General features: G+C 42.6%; 1 protein-coding gene across 5 annotated transcripts in view; it reads left to right on the forward strand.

Moving 5' to 3' along the window:
- dpyda.1 (dihydropyrimidine dehydrogenase a, tandem duplicate 1) overlaps positions 1-23,741 on the forward strand; it is an 837,290-nt gene that overhangs the window by 714,012 nt on the left and 99,537 nt on the right. For all 5 annotated transcript variants that reach the window (XM_059648043.1, XM_059648046.1, XM_059648045.1 and 2 more), the window contains one exon: positions 13,458-13,637. In XM_059648043.1, coding sequence (XP_059504026.1) covers positions 13,458-13,637 — 180 coding nt within the window. The remainder of the gene's footprint in view (positions 1-13,457; positions 13,638-23,741) is intronic.

A 23,741-nucleotide genomic window follows, 5' to 3' on the forward strand; every position in this document is an offset into this window, starting at 1 on the left:
TCTTGTTCTGAATTTGAGAAGCTGGCCAGCCAGTAAGCTTGCCAAATTCAAACAGAACAGAAGAATTTCAAGCCATCTGCAAAGGCAAGAATCATGAAATTATCTGCTTGACTGTTGATGTTCTGTTAATAACTATCCACGACAACCCAGAGACTGAACAGTATATCTTTTAACTTCTGTCTATCTTTTTGAATTCACTTCTGATTTTTAATCTGTGTGTATGTGAGTTTTGTTATAATTTCTTCTTACATTTAGTAAATAATAAACTCATTCTTTGTTAATTCAAGGATGCCTGATTAAATTGGCTTTTTCTCAAACATGAATTGATTCCATGTGGAAGAAAGGTAGCCGCAAGTTAGGGGATCCAGCCGCAAGTTAGGGGATCCAGCCGCAAGTTAGGGGATCCTTTTGGAAATTAATCTTGCGGTGACCAGCTGAGGGGAAGAGTAAAATAACGAAGGGAAGTTGGTTCATTTCCACTCACCTTGGAGCTTGACAATGTGAGAAATCCTATCTGGAACTGTAATAATTGAGGAACTTCACCCAGAGTCTGGTAATAACAGCACACGTTACATTCTCAAAATTAAATGTAGTTCAATCCCTTTGGTCATTGAATGACTCCTTTCAGTAAACAGGCCTAACTGTGTGCTTATCCACAAATCTATTGCTGTATCTACACCTAGTGCTGTAGTCAGCTGCTTCTGTTTTTTTCTGCTGCAAATTCTACTTGTTCCTTTGTGCTTTACCTTGTCTGCACTTTTGAGCTTCCTGATTGAATACTGCAGCATGTGTCAATCTACCTTAGAGTCTGTGTCATATGGAGTGTGCAAAGCAGCATGTTATAAAGTGTTAATTTACATGGTGTGACATGGGTCTGTCAGAATATCTTGGAAGGATCCTATAGAAAGAAAGAAGGCAGGTGTCACAATTGTAGGTATTACTGGAAAGACTTTTAACTTAGGGTTTTGGTCAGCTCAGTTGACTGGTTTGTGATGCACAGTGAAGCCAAAAAGTGTGGTTAAATTCTTGCACTGGATGAGTTTCCAATGAAGGACACTCCTTCTCAACCTCTCCTGTTGCTGAGGCATGGTGATCCTCAGGTTCAACCATCACCAGTTGTCCCCTTTTCCCTAACGAGAGAGCCGATCTGATAAGACTTTGGCAACTTTACCTTCTAACAGAGGTCACATGCAAGGTACTGTGAAAATGTGGCTAAGTGAGTGATACTGGCCTTTTGAAGCATCAAGTTGCCAACCTTCTCTCCTACATTTATTTAGAACATAGAACATAGAACATTACAGCACAATACAGGCCCTTCGGCCCTCGATGTTGTGCCGACCTGTCATACTGATTGGAAGCCCATCTAACCTACACTATTCCATGTACGTCCATATGCTTATCCAATGACGACTTAAACAGACCTAAAGTTGGCAAATCTACTACCATTGCAGGCAAAGCATTCCATTCCCTTACTACTGTCTGAGTAAAGAAACTACCTCTGACATCTACCTACCTCTGACATATTTGATGGACTTAGGCCGAAATATTTCTGAATCATTGTCATCAAAGTGAGATGTTGCTTAATGTTTGAAGATCTATCATCAAGTTGTTTTTTTTTTCTCTCCTCTCCAAGCCCAAACACCTGTCCCTCTCAAACATAAGAAAAAAATCATAAAGCGTATTGTACAAAGCAAGAGCTGTATGCTCCTCTGTCCAGCCTACATTCCCTTTTGTAAGAATCAATTATAAGACAACATTTGTATGACTTCTGGTCGCACTGTAAGTTCAGGTCAAACCTTATACAAATTGTAGGTGACGATACAAATGATTTAACTTCACAAAATGGAATCTGCAGGTACATTGCTGAAAGATTGGTTGGAACTCAACCGTTAGGAGCAGGCTGGGCCAGACAGGTTTGAGTACTTGCAGGCTTTAAAAATGACCTGAAAGGGACAAGGAGCCAGGATTCCTGATTTTACTGGAACAGTTTTGTAGGCAAATGGGAAATCTCCTTGGCACTGCAGCTAAAGAATTGCAGACGGCAAATTAGAACTGACCACCTGATTTAAGAAATCGGTCTTGTTGTGACAACTGAATTTTTCAACTGTTTGTGGATCGCTAGGTTATTACAAGTGTAATTAGGGGTGGGCAATTAATGCTTGTTTTTCATTACTAGCAATGTCCTTTTGAAGATTAAATGAAAAAAGGACAAAGCAAATGCTCAGTGCAAAGAACTTCTTCAATGGAACTGAAAATCTATGTAAGGTGCATTGAAGATCTCCAGCCATGGCCACATGAGAGGCTGCTGCTTTCTTCTGAGACTGTGGTCTCACTATTTCCAACTATTCGGAAATCAATTCACCTCTCTTGGACTTCACTCATCTTCAGCTGGACTTTCTTGTTGCCAGCTTTTACTGCAGCTTATGCAGCTCCACCTTGAGCTGGGATGAGGAACAAAAGGAGCAAACAGCAACAAAGCTAGGAGCAGCAGAATGAACGCCACCAGTAGGAGCAAGTAGGAGAAGATGGGCACACATCAAAGAATAACAAAAGCAAACTGAGAGACCTTGAAGTGTAATTGTCGCATTGGGGGACATTAGTGTTCAATTAACAATCTGCAAGTGCCGTACATGTCAGGAGTAATGTATGTGACCGGGATTTAAAAATCTGCTTAAGGCAGCGAGCATTAACTGCTGTGAACCACACCAAGGATATTTTGTAATTTCAAAACAAAACTTGCAAAGGCCTTCAGCAGTGGCACCACCTGAGAAAACCAGCCTTGATGTTATGGCATACCACGGTCATGATTCCTCACTGTTTACCTATGCACGTTTATAGTTTGTTTATGCAGATTACTGGTCCAGACTTGAAATAATTTTACCAATGCAAATTGACAATGCCCTGTTATCATTGTTGTATAGAGGATTTTGCTTTTGTAAAGTTGTGCTTCCAGTTTAAAATATGTTTACTACTATGTAACATGATGCTCCAGTTTCTGAAAAGTGTTTCAATCACATTACTTGTTGATAAATATAAGATCATAAGACAGTAGAGCAGGAGTAGGCTATTCGATCCATCTCATTTGGCCCATTCAGTGCACCTCTAGTCATTACGATCATTGCTGATGAGGTTTTACCTCCACTTGCATACCCCCGACACCCCTCACCCATAACATTTGACTCCCTCAAAGTTTAAAAATCTGTCTAACTCAGCCTTGAATTGATTTTTCTGAAGAAGAGTCTAGGCCTGAAATGTCAGCTTTCCTGCTCCTCTGATACTGCTTGGCCTGCTGTGTTCATCCAGCTCCACACCTTGTTATCTTGAATTTATTCAATTATGTTAAAAATCAGCCTCTGTGTTGTTTACAAACTTATCTAGTATTTTTAAGAGTCGTGGCTGGTGATAGTAAGCTTTTGTTGCAGATTCTACTTGCTGAATCAAATTTAACATCCCCAGCAGTGGTAGGATTTGAAAGCATCTCTGTAGGTTATTAGTCCAGGTCTCCTGTTCCAAGGAATGGTCACAGAACCCGAAACATTAACACTGTTTCTTCCTTCACAGATGCTGCCAGACCTGCCAAGCATTTCCAGAAAATCCTGTTTTGTCAATTTGCATTGGTAAAATTATTTCAAGTCTGGACCAGTAATCTGCATAAACAAACTATAAACGTGCATAAGTAAACATAAGATTACTAGTCGAGTAACGTAACTACAATGTTTCCATATTCCACAACTGATAAGTTGGCACAAATCTCACTTCCAGAATCAATAAAATGCATTATTTTTAGATTTGTACGTTTGATGCTACAAGTTTTTCCAGAGCTATAAAACACCATGGACAGAGTCTTATAGGGGCCTGAATGATATGGGTTATGCTGTGAAAGTGGCGGATTCATGCGAGATGTCCAGCAAGGCATTCCTTGACTTGGGAGCAATGCAATGAATCTTTTCACTAAGTTCTGGGCATTGAGGTAAGACAGGGAGCAGCACAAAAACCAAGTTGCTGGAAAAGCTCAGCAGGTCTGGCGGCATCTGTGAAGGAAAAAACAGAGTTAATATTTTGGGTTAGTCGCCAACTCTCCAACACCTCGTCCTGCCGCTCCCTGCTCTACGTCACTGAGGCCGGATGCCAAGTCTCCAACACCTCCTCCTACAGCTCCCTGGATCATGACCCCACCCCCAAGCACCAAACAATCATCTCCCAAACCATCCACAACCTCATCACCTTACGTGACCTCCCACTCACAGTCTCCAACCTCACTGGTCCCCAACCTCACACAGCCTGCTTCTATCTCCTTCCCAAAATCCACAAACCCGCCTGCCCTGGTCGACCCATTGTCTCCAACTGCTCCTGTCCCACTGAACTCATCTCCATCTATCTGGACTCCATTTTCTCCCCCTTGATCCAGGAACTCCCCACCTACATCCGCGACACCACCCATGGTCTCCACCTTCTCCAGAACTTCCAATTCCCCGGTCCCCAACACCTCTTTATCACCATGGACGTCCAGTCCCTATACAACTATATTCCTCATGCAGATGGCCTAACGGCCCTCCGCTTCTTCCTGTCCCGCAGGCCCAACCAGTCCCCCTCCACTGACACCCTCGTCTGCCTAGCCAAACTCATCCTCACCCTCAACAACTTCTCTTTCGATTCCTCCCACTTCCTACAGACAAACGGGATGGCCATGGGTACCCGCATGGGCCCAAGCTGTGCCTGACTCTTTGTAGGATATGTGAAACAGTCCATCTTCCGCACCTACACTGGTCCCAAACACCACCTCTTCCTCCATTACATTGATGACTGTATCAGCGCCACCTCGTGCTCCCACGAGGAACTCGAACAGTTCATCCACTTCACCAACACCTTCCACCTAACCTCAAGTTCACCTGGACCATCTCCAACACATCTTTCACCTTCCTGGGCCTCTCTGTCTCCATCTCAGGCAACCACCTAGAAACCGATATCCATTTCAAGCCCACCGACTTCCACAGCTACCTAGAATACACCTGCTCCCACCAAACTTCCTGCAAAAATTCATCCCCTATTCCCAATTCCTTTGCCTCCACCACACCTGCTCCCAGGATGAGGCATTCCATTCCCGTACATCCCAGATGTCCTTGTTCTTCAAGGGCCGCAACATCCACCCCGCCCCCCGCAGTGGACAAGAACACCCTCGACCATGTCTCCTGCATTTCCTGCACCTCATCCCTCACACCCTGTCCCCGCAATAACCGCCAAAAGAAAATCTCCCTCGTCCTCACGTACCACCCCACCAACCTCCGGTCCAACGTATCATCCTCCGACGCTTCCACCATCTACAATCCGACCCCACCACTAAAGACATTTTTCCATCCCCACCCTTGTCTGCTTTCCGGAGAGACCACTCTCTCCGTGACTCCCTTGTCCGCACCGTGCTTCCCTCCAAACCCACCACACACGGCACTTTCCCCTGCAACTGCAGGAAGGGCTACATTTGCCCCCACACCTCCTCCCTCATCCCCATCCCAGGCTCCAAGAAGACTTTCCACATCAAGCAGATGTTCACCTGCACATCTGCCAATGTGGTATACTGCATCCACTGTACCTGTTGTGGCCTCCTCTACACCGAGGAAACCAAGCGGAGGCTTGGGACAGCTTTGCAGGACACCTACGCTCGGTTCACAATAAACAACTGTACCTCCCAATCACGAACCATTTCAACTCCCCCTCCCCTTGCTTAGATGACATGCCCATCCTGGGCCTCCTGCAGTGTCACAACGATGCCACTTGAAGGTTACAGGAACAGCCACTCATATTCCGCTTGGGAACCCTGCGGCCCATTGGTATCAATGTGGATTTCACAAGCTTCAAAATCTCCCCTCCTCCCACTGCATCCCAAAACAAGCCCAGCTCGTTCCCGCGTCCCTAACCTGTTTTTCCTCTGACATATCCCCTCCTCCCACCTCAAGCTGCACCTCCATTTCCTACCTACTAACCTCATCCTGTCCCCTGGACCTGTCCATCCTCCCCAGACTGACCTATCCCCTCCCTACTTCCCCACCTACACTCACCTCTACTGGCTCCATCCCCACCCCTTCAACTTGTCTGTCTCCTCTCCACCTATCTTCTCCTCTATCCATCTTCGATCTGCCTCCCCCTCTCTCCCTATTTATTTCAGAACCCTGTCCCACTCCCCCTTTTCTGATGAAGGGTCTGGGCCCAAAATGCCAGCTTTTGTGCTCCTAAGATGCTGCTTGGCCTGCTGTGTTCATCCAGCTCCACACTTTGTTATCTCTTAATGTTTTGGGTCCTTGTTACTGGCCTTAATAACTGCAGATCTCACCTCACTTATATGCAGGTTCCTATTAGCTCAGTTGGCTTGTTTCTTGTTTACAATGCAGAGTAACACCATCAGCCTGGGTTCAATTCCTGCATTAGCTGACATTCCATAAAGGGCCCTCTTTCTCAACCGTTGCCCTTACCTGATGGGCGGTGACCAGCAGGTTAAACTACCACCAGTCATCCCTCTCTGTTGAAAGAGCAGCTCTGTGGTGACTCCTCCATTACCTATCTTACCACAAGCTTCAAGCAAACTAAATTCCAAAAATTTGGAGGTCAATGCAAGTACCTGGCAACTTCAACTCTCCACCACCAGCACAGACGCTTCATGTTCATCACCATATAACAGCATCTCAGGACTAGATCCATTGGCATCAAACGTGGTCACATTTTCCTTGTTTTCCAAATACTGTCTTCAGAGAGCTGCACAGATGCTGCCTTTCAGAAGTAAATAATAGTTGAAAAAATGCAATCAAAGCCATTTTGATTAATGGGGTTTGATTTTAAATTTGAGTTAAAATCTAAATGTAGCCATAGTCATCAAAAACACTTCGCTCAAAACTGCTTGTGACAGCCGCTTCCAATTTTGTGGCTTGCATGTAAATCAAGGTACATCAAATATTTATATGTGTAACCTCTAAGACCTTTGTTATTCATAACATATCACCTGATTTTTATTTTATTTGCCTCAAGAGTTCAGGTAGTGGGAGTGTTTGTTGTGTTGTACACAAGTTATTGTAATTCTGTTGGAATGACTGGATGCTCCCAGCACATCTTTACCAACATATGCTTTATTTTGTCTCGTGGAGAGTTCAGGCAGTTTCTTTAAGAGCATTGCCACTTTCCCTTTACACTTCTCCATCAAGAACATGGAATAAATGAGATCACAACTGCCTTGTACACAGCCTGAGCCCAGACTTTATTGGTTCTGTGACACAAATGCATATGCATTCTTCCTGATGTTGAAGTCAAGGAAGGAAGTTGGAAAGAGATAAATGGCATTTAATGTGCAATAATTGATCGACTATTTGTAATTAGCTATTTCAAAGTTGCTCAAAAATAATTATCCCATCTATGAAATTTTTGAAGTTTAATTTTATTCATTCCTACTGGAATAAGATATATTAACTTAAAATAGTTGACCATTGGATCATATAAATCATATTATAGGGCAAAAAAATCTCAATTTGCTTCTTTTATGATTAAACAATTGAGCTTAAATGAGGAAATGTTGAAGACAATAAATTTTGTTAACCAAATGTTTTTGACCTGCAATACCATCCAAAGTGGAAAGACACTTGGCACTCAGATGAGTGAACTATAGACCTGCTTTCCCATTAAGAAGAGATGACTAGTGGTGGCTTAACCAGAGGGCCACCATACCTGAGGTGAAGAGAGAGGTTGAGAATGATGGACCTTCCTGGTAACCTCAGCTGGTACAGAAATTGAACCCATGCTGTTGGCTTAACTCTGAATTATAAGCCAGCTGTCTAACCAACCAGATAATGCAGTGCGGCTATTTAAGTCCTGTATTATTTGGGCATGGGAGCAAAGATTTATTTCATCTTCTGTGTAGTTCAACTGGCAATACAGGCAAGTCGTATTTTCTGCACTGAGTGCCATTGCTTTGATTATGTGCAAGATTGAAGAAAATCCCAAGCTTCATCCTCTTGAGATAGAAACATCATTTTCACTTGACTGGTTCTGCAGTTTTGGAATGAGGATTAAAAGGGAATATAAGAACGCAAGATCATAAAAATAAGAATCTTAAGAGTTAATGGGAGGTCGTCATGTAGGGTACTGATACAGGATTAGTAACCCAGAACCCTTTGGCTAATAGGGCACATAGGGCCCAATTCCATTCTGGCAGGTGGCGGAACTTGAATTCATTAAAAATCTGAGACTAAAAACTAATCTATGACCACATAACCATTGACTTAAAAACCAACCTGGCTCACTAATGTCCTTTAGAAAAGGAAATCTGCCATCTTTCCCTGGTTTGGTCTACATGAGACTTCACCAATTAGAGGAGGTGATGGAGGAGGAAGTGTTATTAACGCTGCACTGTTAAACTAGAGACCAGATAATGTTGGGGTGACCAAGGTTCAAATCCTGCCATGGCAGATGGTGGAATTTGATTTCAATGAATATCTGGAATTAAGAGTCTCATGACGACCATGAATCCATTGCCGATTGTTGGGGAAAAACTCATCTGGTTCACTAATGCTGCCATCCTTACCTGGTCTGGCCTACATGTGACTCCAGATCCACAGCAATGTGGTTGAGTCTTAACTGCCCTCTGGGAAATTTGGGACGCCAATGAATGCTGCCTAGCCAGTGACACCCTCATCCCATGAATGAGTAAAAGTTTGACTTTGAAATGGCTTAGCAAGCCTCTCGAGAAAGGAATAAAACCACCAGCATCAACTACTACACTTGAAATGACAATGGCAAACACAGCCCTTTTAGTCCTGAAAAATTGAAAGGGCATTGCTAACTTTACATTGAGTAAACCTCCATTGTGTCGTTTGGCATTACTACCATGCTATAAGGGTAGGATGCAAAGAGACCTAGCAAATCAAGACTGGACATCCATTAGGTGTTGCTGGCAGCAGCAACAGCAGAATTGTATTCAATCACAATCTGTGATATTATGGCCTGACACAGCTTCCACTTTAACATTACCATCAAGTAGTCCCCACTTGCCTGCAGCTCTAACAGCATTCAAGAAGCTTAGCACCATCCAGGAGAAAGACGATTGTTTGATTGGTTCCCCATCCCCCATCTTCAATATTCACTCCCTTCACTGCCAACGCACAGAGACAACATGGTGTATCATCTGCAAGATACCCTACACTCAATCACCAAGGCTCCTCTAACAGCACCTTTCATAACCATGACTTCTACTATCTAGAAATACAAGAATTGTGGATACATGGGGACATCACCATCTGTAGATTCCCCAGCGGGACATGCACAGTCCTGACTCGGAATTTCATTGCCACCACATCACTACTACTGAGTAAAAATCCGAGAACTCCCTTTAAACAGTACTGTGGGGTCTCTGCACCCCAAGATCTGCAATGTTTCAAGAAGGCCGGATCTAGGCGGGCTTCAGCCCTGATACCAACAGAAAATTGAGCCTCAAGAAATCCAAACTTGCAGGCCATTCTAAATTTTAGTGATGTAAATGGTAAATAATTTGATTTAAAACAAAGGTTTTGATGGTTTACTGGTCAATGCCAAAGACATTTGATATGCACAAGTACAAGGTAATGAGACAAAGAAAAGGAAGTAAATAACAGAATAAATGGTTTTAGGATGCAAGTCAGGACACACTAGAGATTAGGTTTTTAGTAGATATTTCAAAATGATCAACTCTGTAGTGTTAAAAAGCATGAAGAAATGATAACCAGATCTGAATCACTGGTCATTAAATTATCCAAGTATTGGAAGAAATGCAGCAAAGGGCAATTAAAATAATAAAATGTGAGGCTGGATGAACACAGCAGGCCAAGCAGCATCTCAGGAGCACAAGAGCTGACATTTCGGGCCTAGACCCTTCATCAGAGAGGGGGATGGGGGGAGGGAACTGGAATAAATAGGGAGAGAGGGGGAGGCGGACCGAAGATGGAGAGTAAAGAAGATAGGTGGAGAGAGTGTAGGTGGGGAGGTAGGGAGGGGATAGGTCAGTCCAGGGAAGACGGACAGGTCAAGGAGGTGGGATGAGGTTAGTAGGTAGCGGGGGGTGCGGCTTGGGGTGGGAGGAAGGGATGGGTGAGAGGAAGAACCGGTTAGGGAGGCAGAGACAGGTTGGACTGGTTTTGGGATGCAATGGGTGGGGGGGAAGAGCTGGGCTGGTTGTGTGGTGCAGTGGGGGGAGGGGACGAACTGGGCTGGTTGAGGGATGCAGTCGGGGAAGGGGAGATTTTGAAACTGGTGAAGTCCACATTGATACCATATGGCTGCAGGGTTCCCAGGCAGAATATGAGTTGCTGTTCCTGCAACCTTCGGGTGGCATCATTGTGGCAGTGCAGGAGGCCCATGATGGACATGTCATCAAGAGAATGGGAGGGGGAGTGGAAATGGTTTGCGACTGGGAGGTGCAGTTGTTTTTTGCGAACTGAGCGGAGGTGTTCTGCAAAGCGGTCCCCAAGCCTCCGCTTGGTTTCCCCAATGTAGAGGAAGCCGCACTGGGTACAGTGGATGCAGTATACCACATTGGCAGATGTGCAGGTGAACCTCTGCTTGATGTGGAATGTCATCTTGGGGCCTGGGATGGGGGTGAGGGAGGAGGTGTGGGGACAAGTGTAGCATTTCCTGCGGTTGCAGGGGAAGGTGCCGGGTGTGGTGGGGTTGGAGGGCAGTGTGGAGCGAACAAGGGAGTCACGGAGAGAGTGGTCTCTCCAGAAAGCAGACAGGGGAGGGGATGGAAAAATGTCTTGGGTGGTGGGGTCGGATTGTAAATGGCGGAAGTGTCGGAGGATAATGCGTTGTATCCGGAGGTTGGTAGGGTGGTGTGTGAGAACGAGGGGGATCCTCTTGGGGCGGTTGTGGCGGGGGCGGGGTATGAGGGATGTGTCGCGGGAAATGCGGGAGACGCGGTCAAGGGCGTTCTCGATCACCGTGGGGGGAAAGTTGCGGTCCTTAAAGAACTTGGACATCTGGGATGTGCGGGAGTGGAATGTCTTGTCGTGGGAGCAGATGCGGCGGAGGCGGAGGAATTGGGAATAGGGGATGGAATTTTTGCAGGAGGGTGGGTGGGAGGAGGTGTATTCTAGGTAGCTGTGGGAGTCGGTGGGCTTGAAATGGACATCAGTTACAAGCTGGTTGCCTGAGATGGAGACTGTGAGGTCCAGGAAGGTGAGGGATGTGCTGGAGATGGCCCAGGTGAACTGAAGGTTGGGGTGGAAGGTGTTGGTGAAGTGGATGAACTGTTCGAGCTCCTCTGGGGAGCAAGAGGCGGCGCCGATACAGTCATCAATGTACCGGAGGAAGAGGTGGGGTTTGGGGCCTGTGTAGGTGCGGAAGAGGGACTGTTCCACGTAACCTACAAAGAGGCAGGCATAGCTGGGGCCCATGCGGGTGCCCATGGCCACCCCCTTAGTCTGTAGGAAGTGGTCCACTCCCCCTCCCATTCTCTTGATGACATGTCCATCATGGGCCTCCTGCACTGCCACAATGATGCCACCCGAAGGTTGCAGGAACAGCAACTCATATTCCACCTGGGAACCCTGCAGCCATATGGTATCAATGTGGACTTCACCAGCTTCAAAATCTCCCCTTCCCCGACTGCATCCCTCAACCAGCCCAGTTCGTCCCCTCCCCCCACTGCACCACACAACCAGCCCAGCTCTTCCCCCCCACCCATTGCTCCCAAAACCAGTCCAACCTGTCTCTGCCTCCCTAACCGGTTCTTCCTCTCACCCATCCCTTCCTCCCACCCCAAGCCGCACCCCCCGCTACCTACTAACCTCATCCCACCTCCTTGACCTGTCCGTCTTCCCTGGACTGACCTATCCCCTCCCTACCTCCCCACCTACACTCTCTCCACCTATCTTCTTTACTCTCCATCTTCGGTCCGCCTCCCCCTCTCTCCCTATTTATTCCAGTTCCCTCCCCCCATCCCCCTCTCTGATGAAGGGTCTAGGCCCGAAGGGTCAGCTCTTATGCTCCTGAGATGCTGCTTGGCCTGCTGTGTTCGTCCAGCCTCACATTTTATTATCTTGGAATCTCCAGCATCTGCAGTTCCCATCATCTCTGAGGCAATTAAAATAGATTGTTTAATGCATCTAAGGGATGACGAGGGTTTGAAGAGCTTTGTTTTGGAGACAAGAAGGCTCAGGGGAAAAAGAGTTCAAATAATGAGGGTTTTAAAAGAATAGAAAACACAAAAAGCACAGCCAATCTAACCCAGCCAATTATCTCCCCATCGGTCGACTCAGGATGATTAGCCCAGTGACAGAAATAGTCATCAACAGCACTATCAATTGGCAACTACTCAAGAATTATTTGAGGCTCAGTTTGTGTTCTGCCAGGGGTGTCCTACTCCTGGCCTCATTATAGTGTTGGTCCAAACAAGGACAAAAAAGCTAAACTCAAAAGCCAAGGGTGAATGACTTCCCTTGACCTAAAAGCGGCTTTTGGCTGACTCAGGAATATGATTCGCTTGACTGGTTGAATGCATCCCCAACAGCATTGAAGAATTTCTGCACTATCCAGGACAAAGGGGGCTGCTTGAGTGGCATCTCATCTATCACCTTCAATATACAGCCCCTCCACCACCAATGCAAACCGTAGCAGCATTGTACGCTATCTACAGATGCATTACTGAAACTCAACAAGACTTCTTCAATAGCACTTTTCAAATCTACAGTCTCTACCACCTAGAAGGACAAGGGCAGAAGACGCATTCACTTCTTCACAGCATTTTGGGTATCCCTGCACCCTGCAATTTAATAAGGCAGCTCACCACAACCTTCTAAAGATCACTTCGAGATAGACAGTACATTGGCCTATCCAGAAATGTGTCATGTAAAAAAAATTTTAAAAAGGACAAGTTGAATTCTGATAATTTGCACAAAATTGACCCAACTTCGAAAAAGAAAAGTGTGTGAGCTCAAATACACGGTTGAGATTTAACTGTTTTTGCACTGATAGCAATGAATGTGTGAAAAAGAATTTCCAGGGAGTTTATTAAAGGCAGATAATGATGAAATAATAAGGAAGAAAGGGACAGGAATATACAATTAAGAATCATTAGTCTTCCTTTTTTTACTTGGATTAGATGAAATGTAGAAATATTTTCCAATCCCCAAGCCTTCCTGCCTTTATTGACTTCCCAGTTTAATTCGATGTAGTTGTATAAGTGGTGGAGATGCATTTACAGCAAGTCGGAGTAAGATTTATTTAAGTTACATTAAGAATATTCAGAATGTGACACAGGCAATAAATGGATTTAATAGACACTTAAGTAAATCTGCAGTAGTTTTAAATAGAAGCAATAATGTTGTTCATCATTCCCTATCCCCAGTGACAAACTATTTCTCCCAACAGTTAAAGATATAGTATAATGTATATATTATAAGCAAATGAGAATAACTGTACACACATTAAAATAACCTCTACGCTCACAGGTATGCAGTGCTGTTCAGAATCAGGACTTCACGTTAATTGAAGATTATTGCACAGGATTGAAGGCACTATTGTACTTAAAAAACATTAAAGAGCTGCAAAATTGGGATGGACAGAGCCCACTGACAACACCTCACCAGAAAGGAAAACCGGCACCTAAAATTGCTGGTATAATTGGACAGGTATGATCTTTTTTAATTCTTTATTTTTCTATATTTCTCTTAGTCTCTGTCTCCACCTCTCCTGTAAATCTTTAAGTATTAGAAATGAACTAAATGTTTATTCATGGGTCTGTGATGGACGTAGAAGATATGACAGTAATTATTACAGTAATTGAGATGGTCTGCAAATTCTGATTAGCCAATAGTTAATTTCCACACTACTTGTGTTAATTGTAATTTTATAAGGTTTTATAAAAATGATCACTTTTTATTGTACCATCTTTATTCTTATATATGCATTTTTAAGCCTAACATAATTAAAATTTCAAACTTCATGTTAGAATTATTTTAGATGTATAGATTAATTTTAATAACTGTGAGAAATATGATATACCAACTCGAGCATTGAAATTCCACTGTTGCTATTTTTGTCGCACAGGGTTTTGAATAACTTAACGAATAAAGTGAAAAGTAATCTTCCTAGCTGCAGGACTCACATAGAATTCATTGGAGTTTCAACCAGGCAGATAGCAAACACAGCCTCACCAGTAAATGGAACTAACTAAGCAATATCGTAACTTGTCTCGGTGATGGTAGCATATAAACCCTTAACATATGGCTGTTCCATCCATTTAAGATGTGGAGGTACCGACGTTGGACTGGGGTGGACAAAATCAGAGGTCACATGACACCAGGTTGTGATTTCAAAGAAACCTGTTGGACGATAACCTGGTATCATGTGACTTCTGAACGCATCCATTTAAAGTATGCATGTGTGTACATTTGTTAAAGTAATGGAATTGCACATAAATATACTGAGTTTTCCCAAACTAAACAAACTAACAAAGTTTTACTAAACTTTTCCCAGCATAGTTTTCTAGGATGTTATCTGCTGAAACTAATCTCTGGGTAGCCTGTAAATGTAACCAATATTGATATGTTAACAATGGTGAACACGTGCATAAACCATTTGTATTTTTAATAGTACCCTATCTATAGTTACCTGTTATTCACATTTTTCCAGACACTATACTGGAAGGCCGTGTGACCCAAAAATTCCATGGTGCTTTCAGGGCATTTCACTGTAACTTAAGCAGAATAAGAAACTGAGCTGTGACGCAAAAAAAGGCTCTGAGTTTATATCAAAAACATCTGTGACTTTTTGAATGCAGTCTTCCATTGGGATCAGGCTAGCTACATCAGAAGCCTCACTTTTATATTCCCCATTAAGGCACTTTAGAACACTGGCTGTTAAATACCAGAAGTTAAATATTAGTTAGACAGAATCCAGGTACATGTTTCTATAGTCAGAGTTATGTCCCTGTTCATACACTGCAAGCTCCACCACCATTGCTTACTTATACATACCTAGTCAAGCTCTCATCCAATTAGATATTTTTGAATCAACCTGTACAAAAAAGTCATGACATATGGGAATCGGTGGAACTTGAAGCCAGGCCTTCTATCTCTGAGATCAGGACACTATTACTGTGTCAAAAGAGCCCTCACTCAGCCAGTTACCCTTAATTGGCATATAACCATCACCCAGTTTTCTAGTTCCACTTGGCCTCAAGCATCCTTGCTAGACCATACTAGATAATAAGATGCCCATACTGCCAGCTGTGGCAGGTAAAGAAACATTTATTCAATTTCAAACCCAACATACATGGACAGATTTACACTCTCCGTGTTCTTGTTGTCAGTGATACATTCTGTCCTGCTACTAAAAATAAAAACAATCTATTTAACTTGCATATTTAACATAGGAGACTTCAAAAAAGAGAATAACAAATACATACTAAAATTGGGGGAGTTTAGAGAAGTGACCAAATAGAGAAAGAAGACAAAAAAGAAAAGAATGCATTGTTATTACCACGAAAACATTGTTGAAGGTAAGTAAATCATGACATTGAAGGGGGAAACAGTTAAACATTTCAAAATAATTACAACAGAAAAAGATTAAACAGAAATGTTTTGTGGTAAAATCTGTCTTTATGATGTTGGCAAAACTGTTGTCCATATCTTATTGCCCTGAGAACATTTGAGTTAACCATGTAGTGTGGGACTGATGTCACTTGTAGGTCACACTATCTGGTACCAGTGCAGACAACTACCAGATTTTTAAAATTCACTTTCAGTGCTTGTTATGTTGAAATTTAAAATAATGATCTTTAGTTTGTTAGTCTACTGCCAAAAAAAACTACCATAGTCTCAGCAGTGGTGTGGGGCTGGTCAAAATTACCTCAAGCTATCTGAAATTTCTACGATTCGACTAAAAGATCCAACAAACTGATTTAACATGATTGGAGTAGTAACATTTATTTCTGGGCTAGGGATATTATTTTTTCTTTACGGGAAGCTTGTGTTCCTTTATTCAATGCCTTCATCTTCCTCATGGATTTAATAAAAATATCCTTAAAAGGTCTATAATTCAATGATTAGAATTCAGTCTCAATGGCTTTTAGTATAGCCTCAACCACAATATCATCTTCAGAATTCCATTCGTCACATTGGCAATCTGTAACTCAAATTTAAACCATGATAATGATGTACAACGTGCCAAAGTAGTTGAGTTACCGAGCTACTGAGAGCTTGCTGTTTAATTCTCAATAATTTTATCAACTCAGCTTTCTAATCTTTATCTTTTATGGTGTAGCAATTACTACATGCTTCCAGTTAGCTATAAATTAGAGTCATAGAGCTGTACAGAATGGAAACAAATCCTTCAGTCCAACTCATCCATCCCAACCAGATATCCTAAATTCATTTAGACCCATTTGCCAGCGTTTGTCCCATATCAGTCTAAACCCTTCCAATTCATATACCCATCCATTTACCTTTTAAATGTTGAAATTGTACCAGCATCTACACTCCCTCAGATAGTTTGATCTATGCAGGCACCACCGTCCGAATGAAAAAGTTATCCCTTAGGTCTCTTTTAAGTCTTGCCCCTCTCACCTTAAACCAGCGCCCTGTAGTTTTGGAATCCCACTCCCCCAGGTCCCTACACGAGCAAAGACTTTGGCTTTTCACCTTTTATAAACTTCTATAAGGTCACCGTCAGCGTCTGACGCTCCAGGGAAAATAGCTCCAGCCTATTCAGTTTCTCCCTACAGCTCAAACCCTCCAACTCTGGCAACGTTCTTGTAAATCTTTCCTGAACACTTTCAAGTTTCACAACATGTTTCGTACATCAGGGAGACCAGAACTGAACACAGTATTCCAAAAGTGGCCTAACCAATGTCCTGTACAACCACATCATGACGTCCCAACTCCTATATCAATGCATTGACCAATAAAGGCAAGCATACCAGATGCCTTCTTCACTATCCTTGTACCATTTTAAATGTTTAATTTTATTTTTAATTAACAGGTAAGTATTCATAAGTCGTAAGACCATAAGAAGTAGTGACAGAAGCAGGCTATTCAGCCCATCTAGTCTGTTCTGTCTTTCAATGAGATCATAGCTGACCTGATCATTTTCAACTCCACATTCTGGCCTTTTCTGCATAAACTTTGATTCACTGGCTGAATAAAAGTCTGTCTATCTCTTTCCTCGAATAGCTTGACCATTACATTGACTAATTTAAAAATATTAAGATGTTAGAAATTTATCACAGATTATAACACCAAATAAAAGGATGACTCTCTCAGGAATAGAAGGTTTACCTACCTACAGAGAGAAAATTATAATTGAATTGTTTCAGGTAACTGCTCTTTCTCAAATCAGTGCCTATTTTTATTATATTCAGCATCTGAACAGTACAAGTTTGAATGTGTAGTCATCACCCTGTCTTGTCTAATTCTTCCAGAAATTGTTTATAAGTAGCTCACTGATGTTACTCCAGAGATTTGTTTGCAATTAATATCCCAGAATGATTCTTCTGGCATTTGCCTGAAACATCATCCTTGTCTGTTTCAAAAAAAGGTTTCAGCCAACATCATAGATGGGCAATGGATAAAGCATTCTGTTCACAAACAGCCAGAGACACAGTGGATTTTCTGTGAAAAGCTTGAACTAAATTAGAACATTCCTATTGTAGCCAGTAAGGAATGTCTTAACAATTATTAGTGTATAATTAGTGTAAATTAAAAACATTCTCTTCAGATGTTATTGAACAGTGTTTACAAAATAAACCAAGCTAATGTTACAATACATGAATTCAGGATCTTGACTTGAAAGTGCCAGGTTGAAACTTCAAATTAGAACATGCAGAAATTTTGTCCATAATCTATAAATATTATGATGTCAGAGTTCAGTGCTATTGTGAAATACGGCAAGAAGCAGGTCTGCCAGCATTGGTGGAGAGAAAAACAGAGTAAACAAAATATCACTCCTTCAGATGAACTCCTCCAGCTCTATGACCTCTGCCCAATCTCTGCATTCCTTCAATTCTGACTGGCATGTGTTTATTTCCCTCAGTCCTGTATGAGTGGCTTTGTCTTTGGCTGCCTAGGCTCTAAGCTATGGATTCTCTCCCTAAACCTCTTTGGCTCTCTACATCTCAACCCGATTAAACCCTATCTCATATTCCTTTGTGTTTTTCAGTGGAATATTATGTCAATACCATTCCGATGATGCTTTATGAAGTTATTTTATGTAAAGAAGAATTTTCTTAATGGTTTTGTGTTTGTTTTTCCAATTGGACTACAAACGCATGCATTCCATCTATATTTTAAGACATTGCATGCATTGATGTATATCACACATATATTTTATTAACTGTTATACATTTGAATTGCACAGCCCTTGTGAGAAGAATGAATTTATATATCTAGGTTTCTTGACAACAACTTGGTATTCTTAACTTGAACTGTACAAGTACTACAGCATGTGGACACAAAGGGGAGTAATGAGCATAGCAAGAAAAAACCTTTGAATGATGCAGTTGAGAATAATATTAGCTATCAGTGTTCATTCATTCAAAGGGCACTATAATATATTCAGTTAACCTTTGAACATTCTCACAAAATTTCTGTAAGCAAAATATGTTTGCATCCACATAAGTTACGTATATCGTTAAAAAATACACTGCATTGCCATCTGAATACAGACAATATTTTATCACCAGTGCATATTTACCACCTTGTAGAAGAGAAGACACAGAGTGAAAATCAAATGTCAAAACCCCTTCAGAACAATGCAATGACGGTTACTGACTAGGAGTCTACACACAGTAGAGATGATATATTAGTTGGAGGACATACAAATGCTTTGTTTTTAATATTCTAATCACATCCTTTCTCCATTGAGATCCATTTAATGAAATGTTCACAGTGTATGCCTTGGTGCTACACAAACTTGTTTAACCATTACATTTATTTCCTATGCAACCTTTTTCACTTGTTAAGGTGTGCCAGAGCTCCAGAAACAACAATCTGGGCTCTTATAAATGTACTTCATCTCAGTGTTCGAAAGGCTGTAGTTTCTGGGTCAACACATTTGAAAACTGAGATGTGAATTTTTTTTTAAGAAAAACATCGAGGATTATGACGTCAAGACAGGTAAAGAGGGGGAGTGAGGCACATATCAGTCACAAACTAACTGAATGGTAGAACATGCCTGAGAGGCTGAATACACTATTCCTTTTCCAACAAACTTGGCTCGGGATACACACCAGTACGTTTTCTTCGAGTTAGGTGAGGCACAGATGCTTATTATCATTCCTCCGCTGCCTGTTGTGCTCTGGCATGAGCCTTGTGGTTACTTATCTTTCAGAATTACAGTTTATTTCAGGGGCTAATAACTTGAGCATGCCAAATAGTTGCTCAAAGTCTATACCTTTCTGACCAACCATTGACACAACTAACGCCACTCAAACAGTCTTAAAAGTAAACCAGAAAATGCTGGAATCACTCAACATGCCTGCCAGTGTCAGTAGAGAGAAAATCTGTGTTAGCATTTGAGGAATACTTAACTCTGTCTTTTAATCCATGGATACAACCAGACCTGTTGACTATTTTCAACATATTCTGTTCATATTTTGGATTTTCAGCATTGGCAGTACTTTGCTTTTGTTTTCGTTATACGGCCACAAAGAGTAAAACAAAAGCAAAAACCCTATTTTTAAAATTAATCCCAATCCTCTACATCAGTGTGTGTAATAGTGTCTTACAATTACAACAATGAATAAACTTAAAAAAAAGTCCAGACAAGCCTGACGTCCAGAATCCTCAGGACCCCTGTGTCACATTTTAGTGTTTTTCCAGGTTTTGGACCTAGAACATAGAACATAGAACATTACAGCACAGTACAGGCCCTTCGGCCTTCGATGTTGTGCCGACCCATCATACCGATCTCAAGCCCATCCAAACTACACTATTCCATGTACGTCCATATGCTTGTCCAATGACGACGTAAATGTACCTAAAGTTGGTGAATCTACTACTGTTGCAGGCAAAGCATTCCGTTCCCTTACTACTCTCTGAGTAAAGAAACTACCTCGGACATCTGTCCTATATCTTTCACCCCTCAATTTAAAGCTATGCCCCCTCGTGCTCGCCGTCACCATCCTAGGAAAAAGGCTCTCCCTATCCACCCTATCTAACCCTCTGATTATTTTATATGTTTCAATTAAGTCACCTCTCAACCTTCTTCTCTCTAACGAAAACACCCTCAAGTTCCTCAGCCTTTCCTTGTAAGACCTTCCCTCCATACCAGGCAACATCCTAGTAAATCTCCTCTGCACCCTTTCCAAAGCTTCCACATCCTTCTTATAATGCAGTGACCAGAACTGTACACAATACTTCAAGTGCAGCCGCACCAGAGTTTTGTACAGCTTCAACATAACCTCTTGGTTCCGGAACTCGATCCCTCTATTAATAAAAGCTAAAACACTGTATGCCTTCTTAACAGCCCTGTCAACCTGGGTGGCAACTTTCAAGGATCTGTGTACATGGACACCGAGATCTCTCTGCTCATCTACACTACTAAGAATCTTACCATCAGCCCTGTACTTTGCCTTCTGGTTACTCCTACCAAAGTGCATCACCTCACACTTGTCTGCATTAAACTCCATTTGCCATCTCTCAGCCCAGCTCTGCAACTTATCTATGTCTCTCTGCAACCTACAGCATCCTTCGTCACTATCCACAACTCCACCGACCTTAGTGTCGTCTGCAAATTTACTAACCCATCCTTCTACGCCCTCATCCAGGTCACTTATAAAAATGACAAACAGCAGTGGACCTAACACCGACCCTTGCGGTACACCACTAGTAACTGGTCTCCAGTGAACATTTCCCATCAACTACCACCCTCTGTCTTCTTTCAGCAAGCCAATTTCCGATCCAAACTGCTATGTCTCCCACAATCCCATTCCTCCGCATTTTGTACAATAGCCTATTGTGGGGAACCTTATCGAACACCTTGCTGAAATCCATATACACCACATCAACCGGTTTACTCTCATCTACCTGTTTGGTCACCTTCTCAAAGAACTCAATAAGGTTTGTGAGGCACGACCTTCCCTTCACAAAACTGTGCTGAGTATCCCTAATCAATTTATTCTTTTCTAGATGATTATAAATCCTATCCCTTATAACCCTTTCCAACACTTTACCAACAACTGAGGTAAGGCTTACTGGTCTATAATTAACAGGGTTGTCTCTACTCCCCTTCTTGAACAGGGGAACCACATTTGCTATCCTCCAGTCATCTGGCACTATTCCTGTAGACAATGACGAGTTAAAGATCAAAGCCAAAGGCTCGGCAATCTCCTCCCTGGCTTCCCAGAGGATCCTAGGATAAATCCCATCCGGCCCAGGAGACTTATCTATCTTCACCCTCTGTAGGATTTCTAATACCTCTTCCTTGTGAACCTCAATCCCACCTAGTCTAGTAGCCTGTATCTCAGTATTCTCCTCGACAACATTGTTGTTTTCTAGAGTGAATACTGTTGAAAAATATTCATTTAGCGCTTCCCCGATCTCCTCTGACTCCACACACAACTTACCACTACTATCCTTGAATCGATACAACAAGTACTTTAGCTCAGATTTTGCAGGAGTATTGATGTTTTCAGCGTCTGCTGTCATCACATCTGTGTACCTGGCAGCAACTTTTGGAGTCCAAGCAGCAGAGCTCTCAGGAAGCGCAGGCAGTGATTTGGTACCTTTCCAAAGAGTGCACTGCTCAAATAACCAAACCCTCCCTCTACTCCTGACGTGTTCTCCATACACTGCATGGGCTGCATTGGCATCCCTCGGGTAAGGCGAATGGCGGTAGGGCATACTTCCTGATCAACACCTGCTGGTACTTGAGTGTAGCGACTCTGGCAAATCACTGCTCCCTGGACCTAGAATACCTTACAGTAAAATTTCGTTCCCCACTACCTACCACAAGAGTTCACCGCCACCATCCTGACAGCAGATCATATACCACCCCACTCAGATGTGACGAATGCCCTGGATGAGATTTACACCACCACAAACACACTAGAGCCAAAATATCCCAAGGCCCCATTCATTTGTGGCTGGCAACTTCAACCATGCCAATCTCAAGAAGGTGATGCCAAAATACCACCCACATGTCTCCTGCATCCCCCTACCCCGCCCCCAGAGGAATGAATGTACTGAGCCAATGCTACACACCCCTCAAAGATGCCTTATCCTCAATCCCCTGCCCACACTTCAGAAAATCTAACCACAGCGCTGCGTTCCTCCCCCCAGCTTACTTGGCTAATTTTCGACAAAATTCAGTCCATGGGGTCCATCATATCACTGCAATTGTACAACAACTGCTGGATAATTTTGAGGGTGGGAAGAACAATGCTGATAACTAATTTACAGCCGTCAGTCTGGTGCACATGTCTCATTCTTTGTAGTTAGAAGGAATGTACATGGACACTGCTCCTGTTTCCACTCTGCAAAATAGGTGACAACTATTCACTGGTTCATTTTTCACAGCAAAGCTGCAACCAATCAGAGTCAAAACTACCTGTTCTTTAATTTAGAAAAAGCCTGGCTGTTAACTGTTAGACAGTATTGATGGCAGCAGTCTCCATGACAACAACCTGACAGAGTCCACTTTCCAACCAATCAGTATTCTTCTCTCACACAGTACAAATGTTGGCTTCCTTCCTTTAATTCTACAGGTCCTGTTTGAAAAACATCAGGAATTAGAAAGAAAATTAAAGCACAGGACCTCAAGCATTATCATCTGCCAAATATTACCAGAACCACATGAAAATTGGCACAGGGGTATGAAAATTAGAGAAGTAAACAAGTAATTAAAGGAATGGTATGGGAAAGAGTGGTTCCATTTCAGGGGACACTGGCATCAGTATTGGAATAGGAAGGAGCTGTACTGTTGGGATGGGGTCCACCTGAACTGGTCTAGGCCCAATATCCTCGCAGAAAGGATAAACAGGGTGGTCAGAAGAAATTTAAATGAGTAAATCGTTAGTGGGGGTGGGGAATCAGTCCATTTTCAAAATCAAGTAACCAGACAGAGGGAAAGAAACATTTTGGAATGCTACTTGAGGGATGGCAGGTGATAGTAAAACTACAGGATGTATATTGTTTGAACTAGAAGAGAGAACTAATAGCCAGGTGAATAAAGCAGCAGTGCTGAGGGACAGATTAGAGCGTATGGCCCGAATAAGTGTTACCAAGTACTCACGCACAGAGCGTAAAGAATAAGTTAAGTGAGCTGCAAGCACAAGTTCAAATTGGAGATAACAATATAATAGCCATTCCTGAGACCTGCCTGCAGGATGGTAAGGATTAGGAACTAAATATAGCAGTTTAAAGGTTTACAGAATGAATAGGAAAAATGGCAGAGAAGGTGGAGTTGGCCTATTGATGAGAGGAAAAATTATTTCAATGATGGGGGAGGACATAACGAGGGGAAAGCATCCAATGGAGAGCATACGGGTGGAAAGGCAGAATGGATGTTGCCGAGTATGAAAGGCTCAAGTTATAACGAAAGACTGGTCAGGCTGTAACTTTTTTGACTGAAGAGTAGGAGGTTGAGAGACAACCTGATGGAAGTTTATAAAATAATGAGAGATATAGATAGAGTTAATGCCTTTTCCCTAGGATGGAGTATTTCAAGACCACGGGGCATATTTTTAAGGTGAGAGGCAACAGATTTAAAAAAGACATGCCAGGTAAATTTTTTAC

Source organism: Stegostoma tigrinum, chromosome 8 (genome assembly GCF_030684315.1).
Source record: "Stegostoma tigrinum isolate sSteTig4 chromosome 8, sSteTig4.hap1, whole genome shotgun sequence".
Classification (NCBI taxonomy): Eukaryota; Metazoa; Chordata; class Chondrichthyes; order Orectolobiformes; family Stegostomatidae; genus Stegostoma; species Stegostoma tigrinum.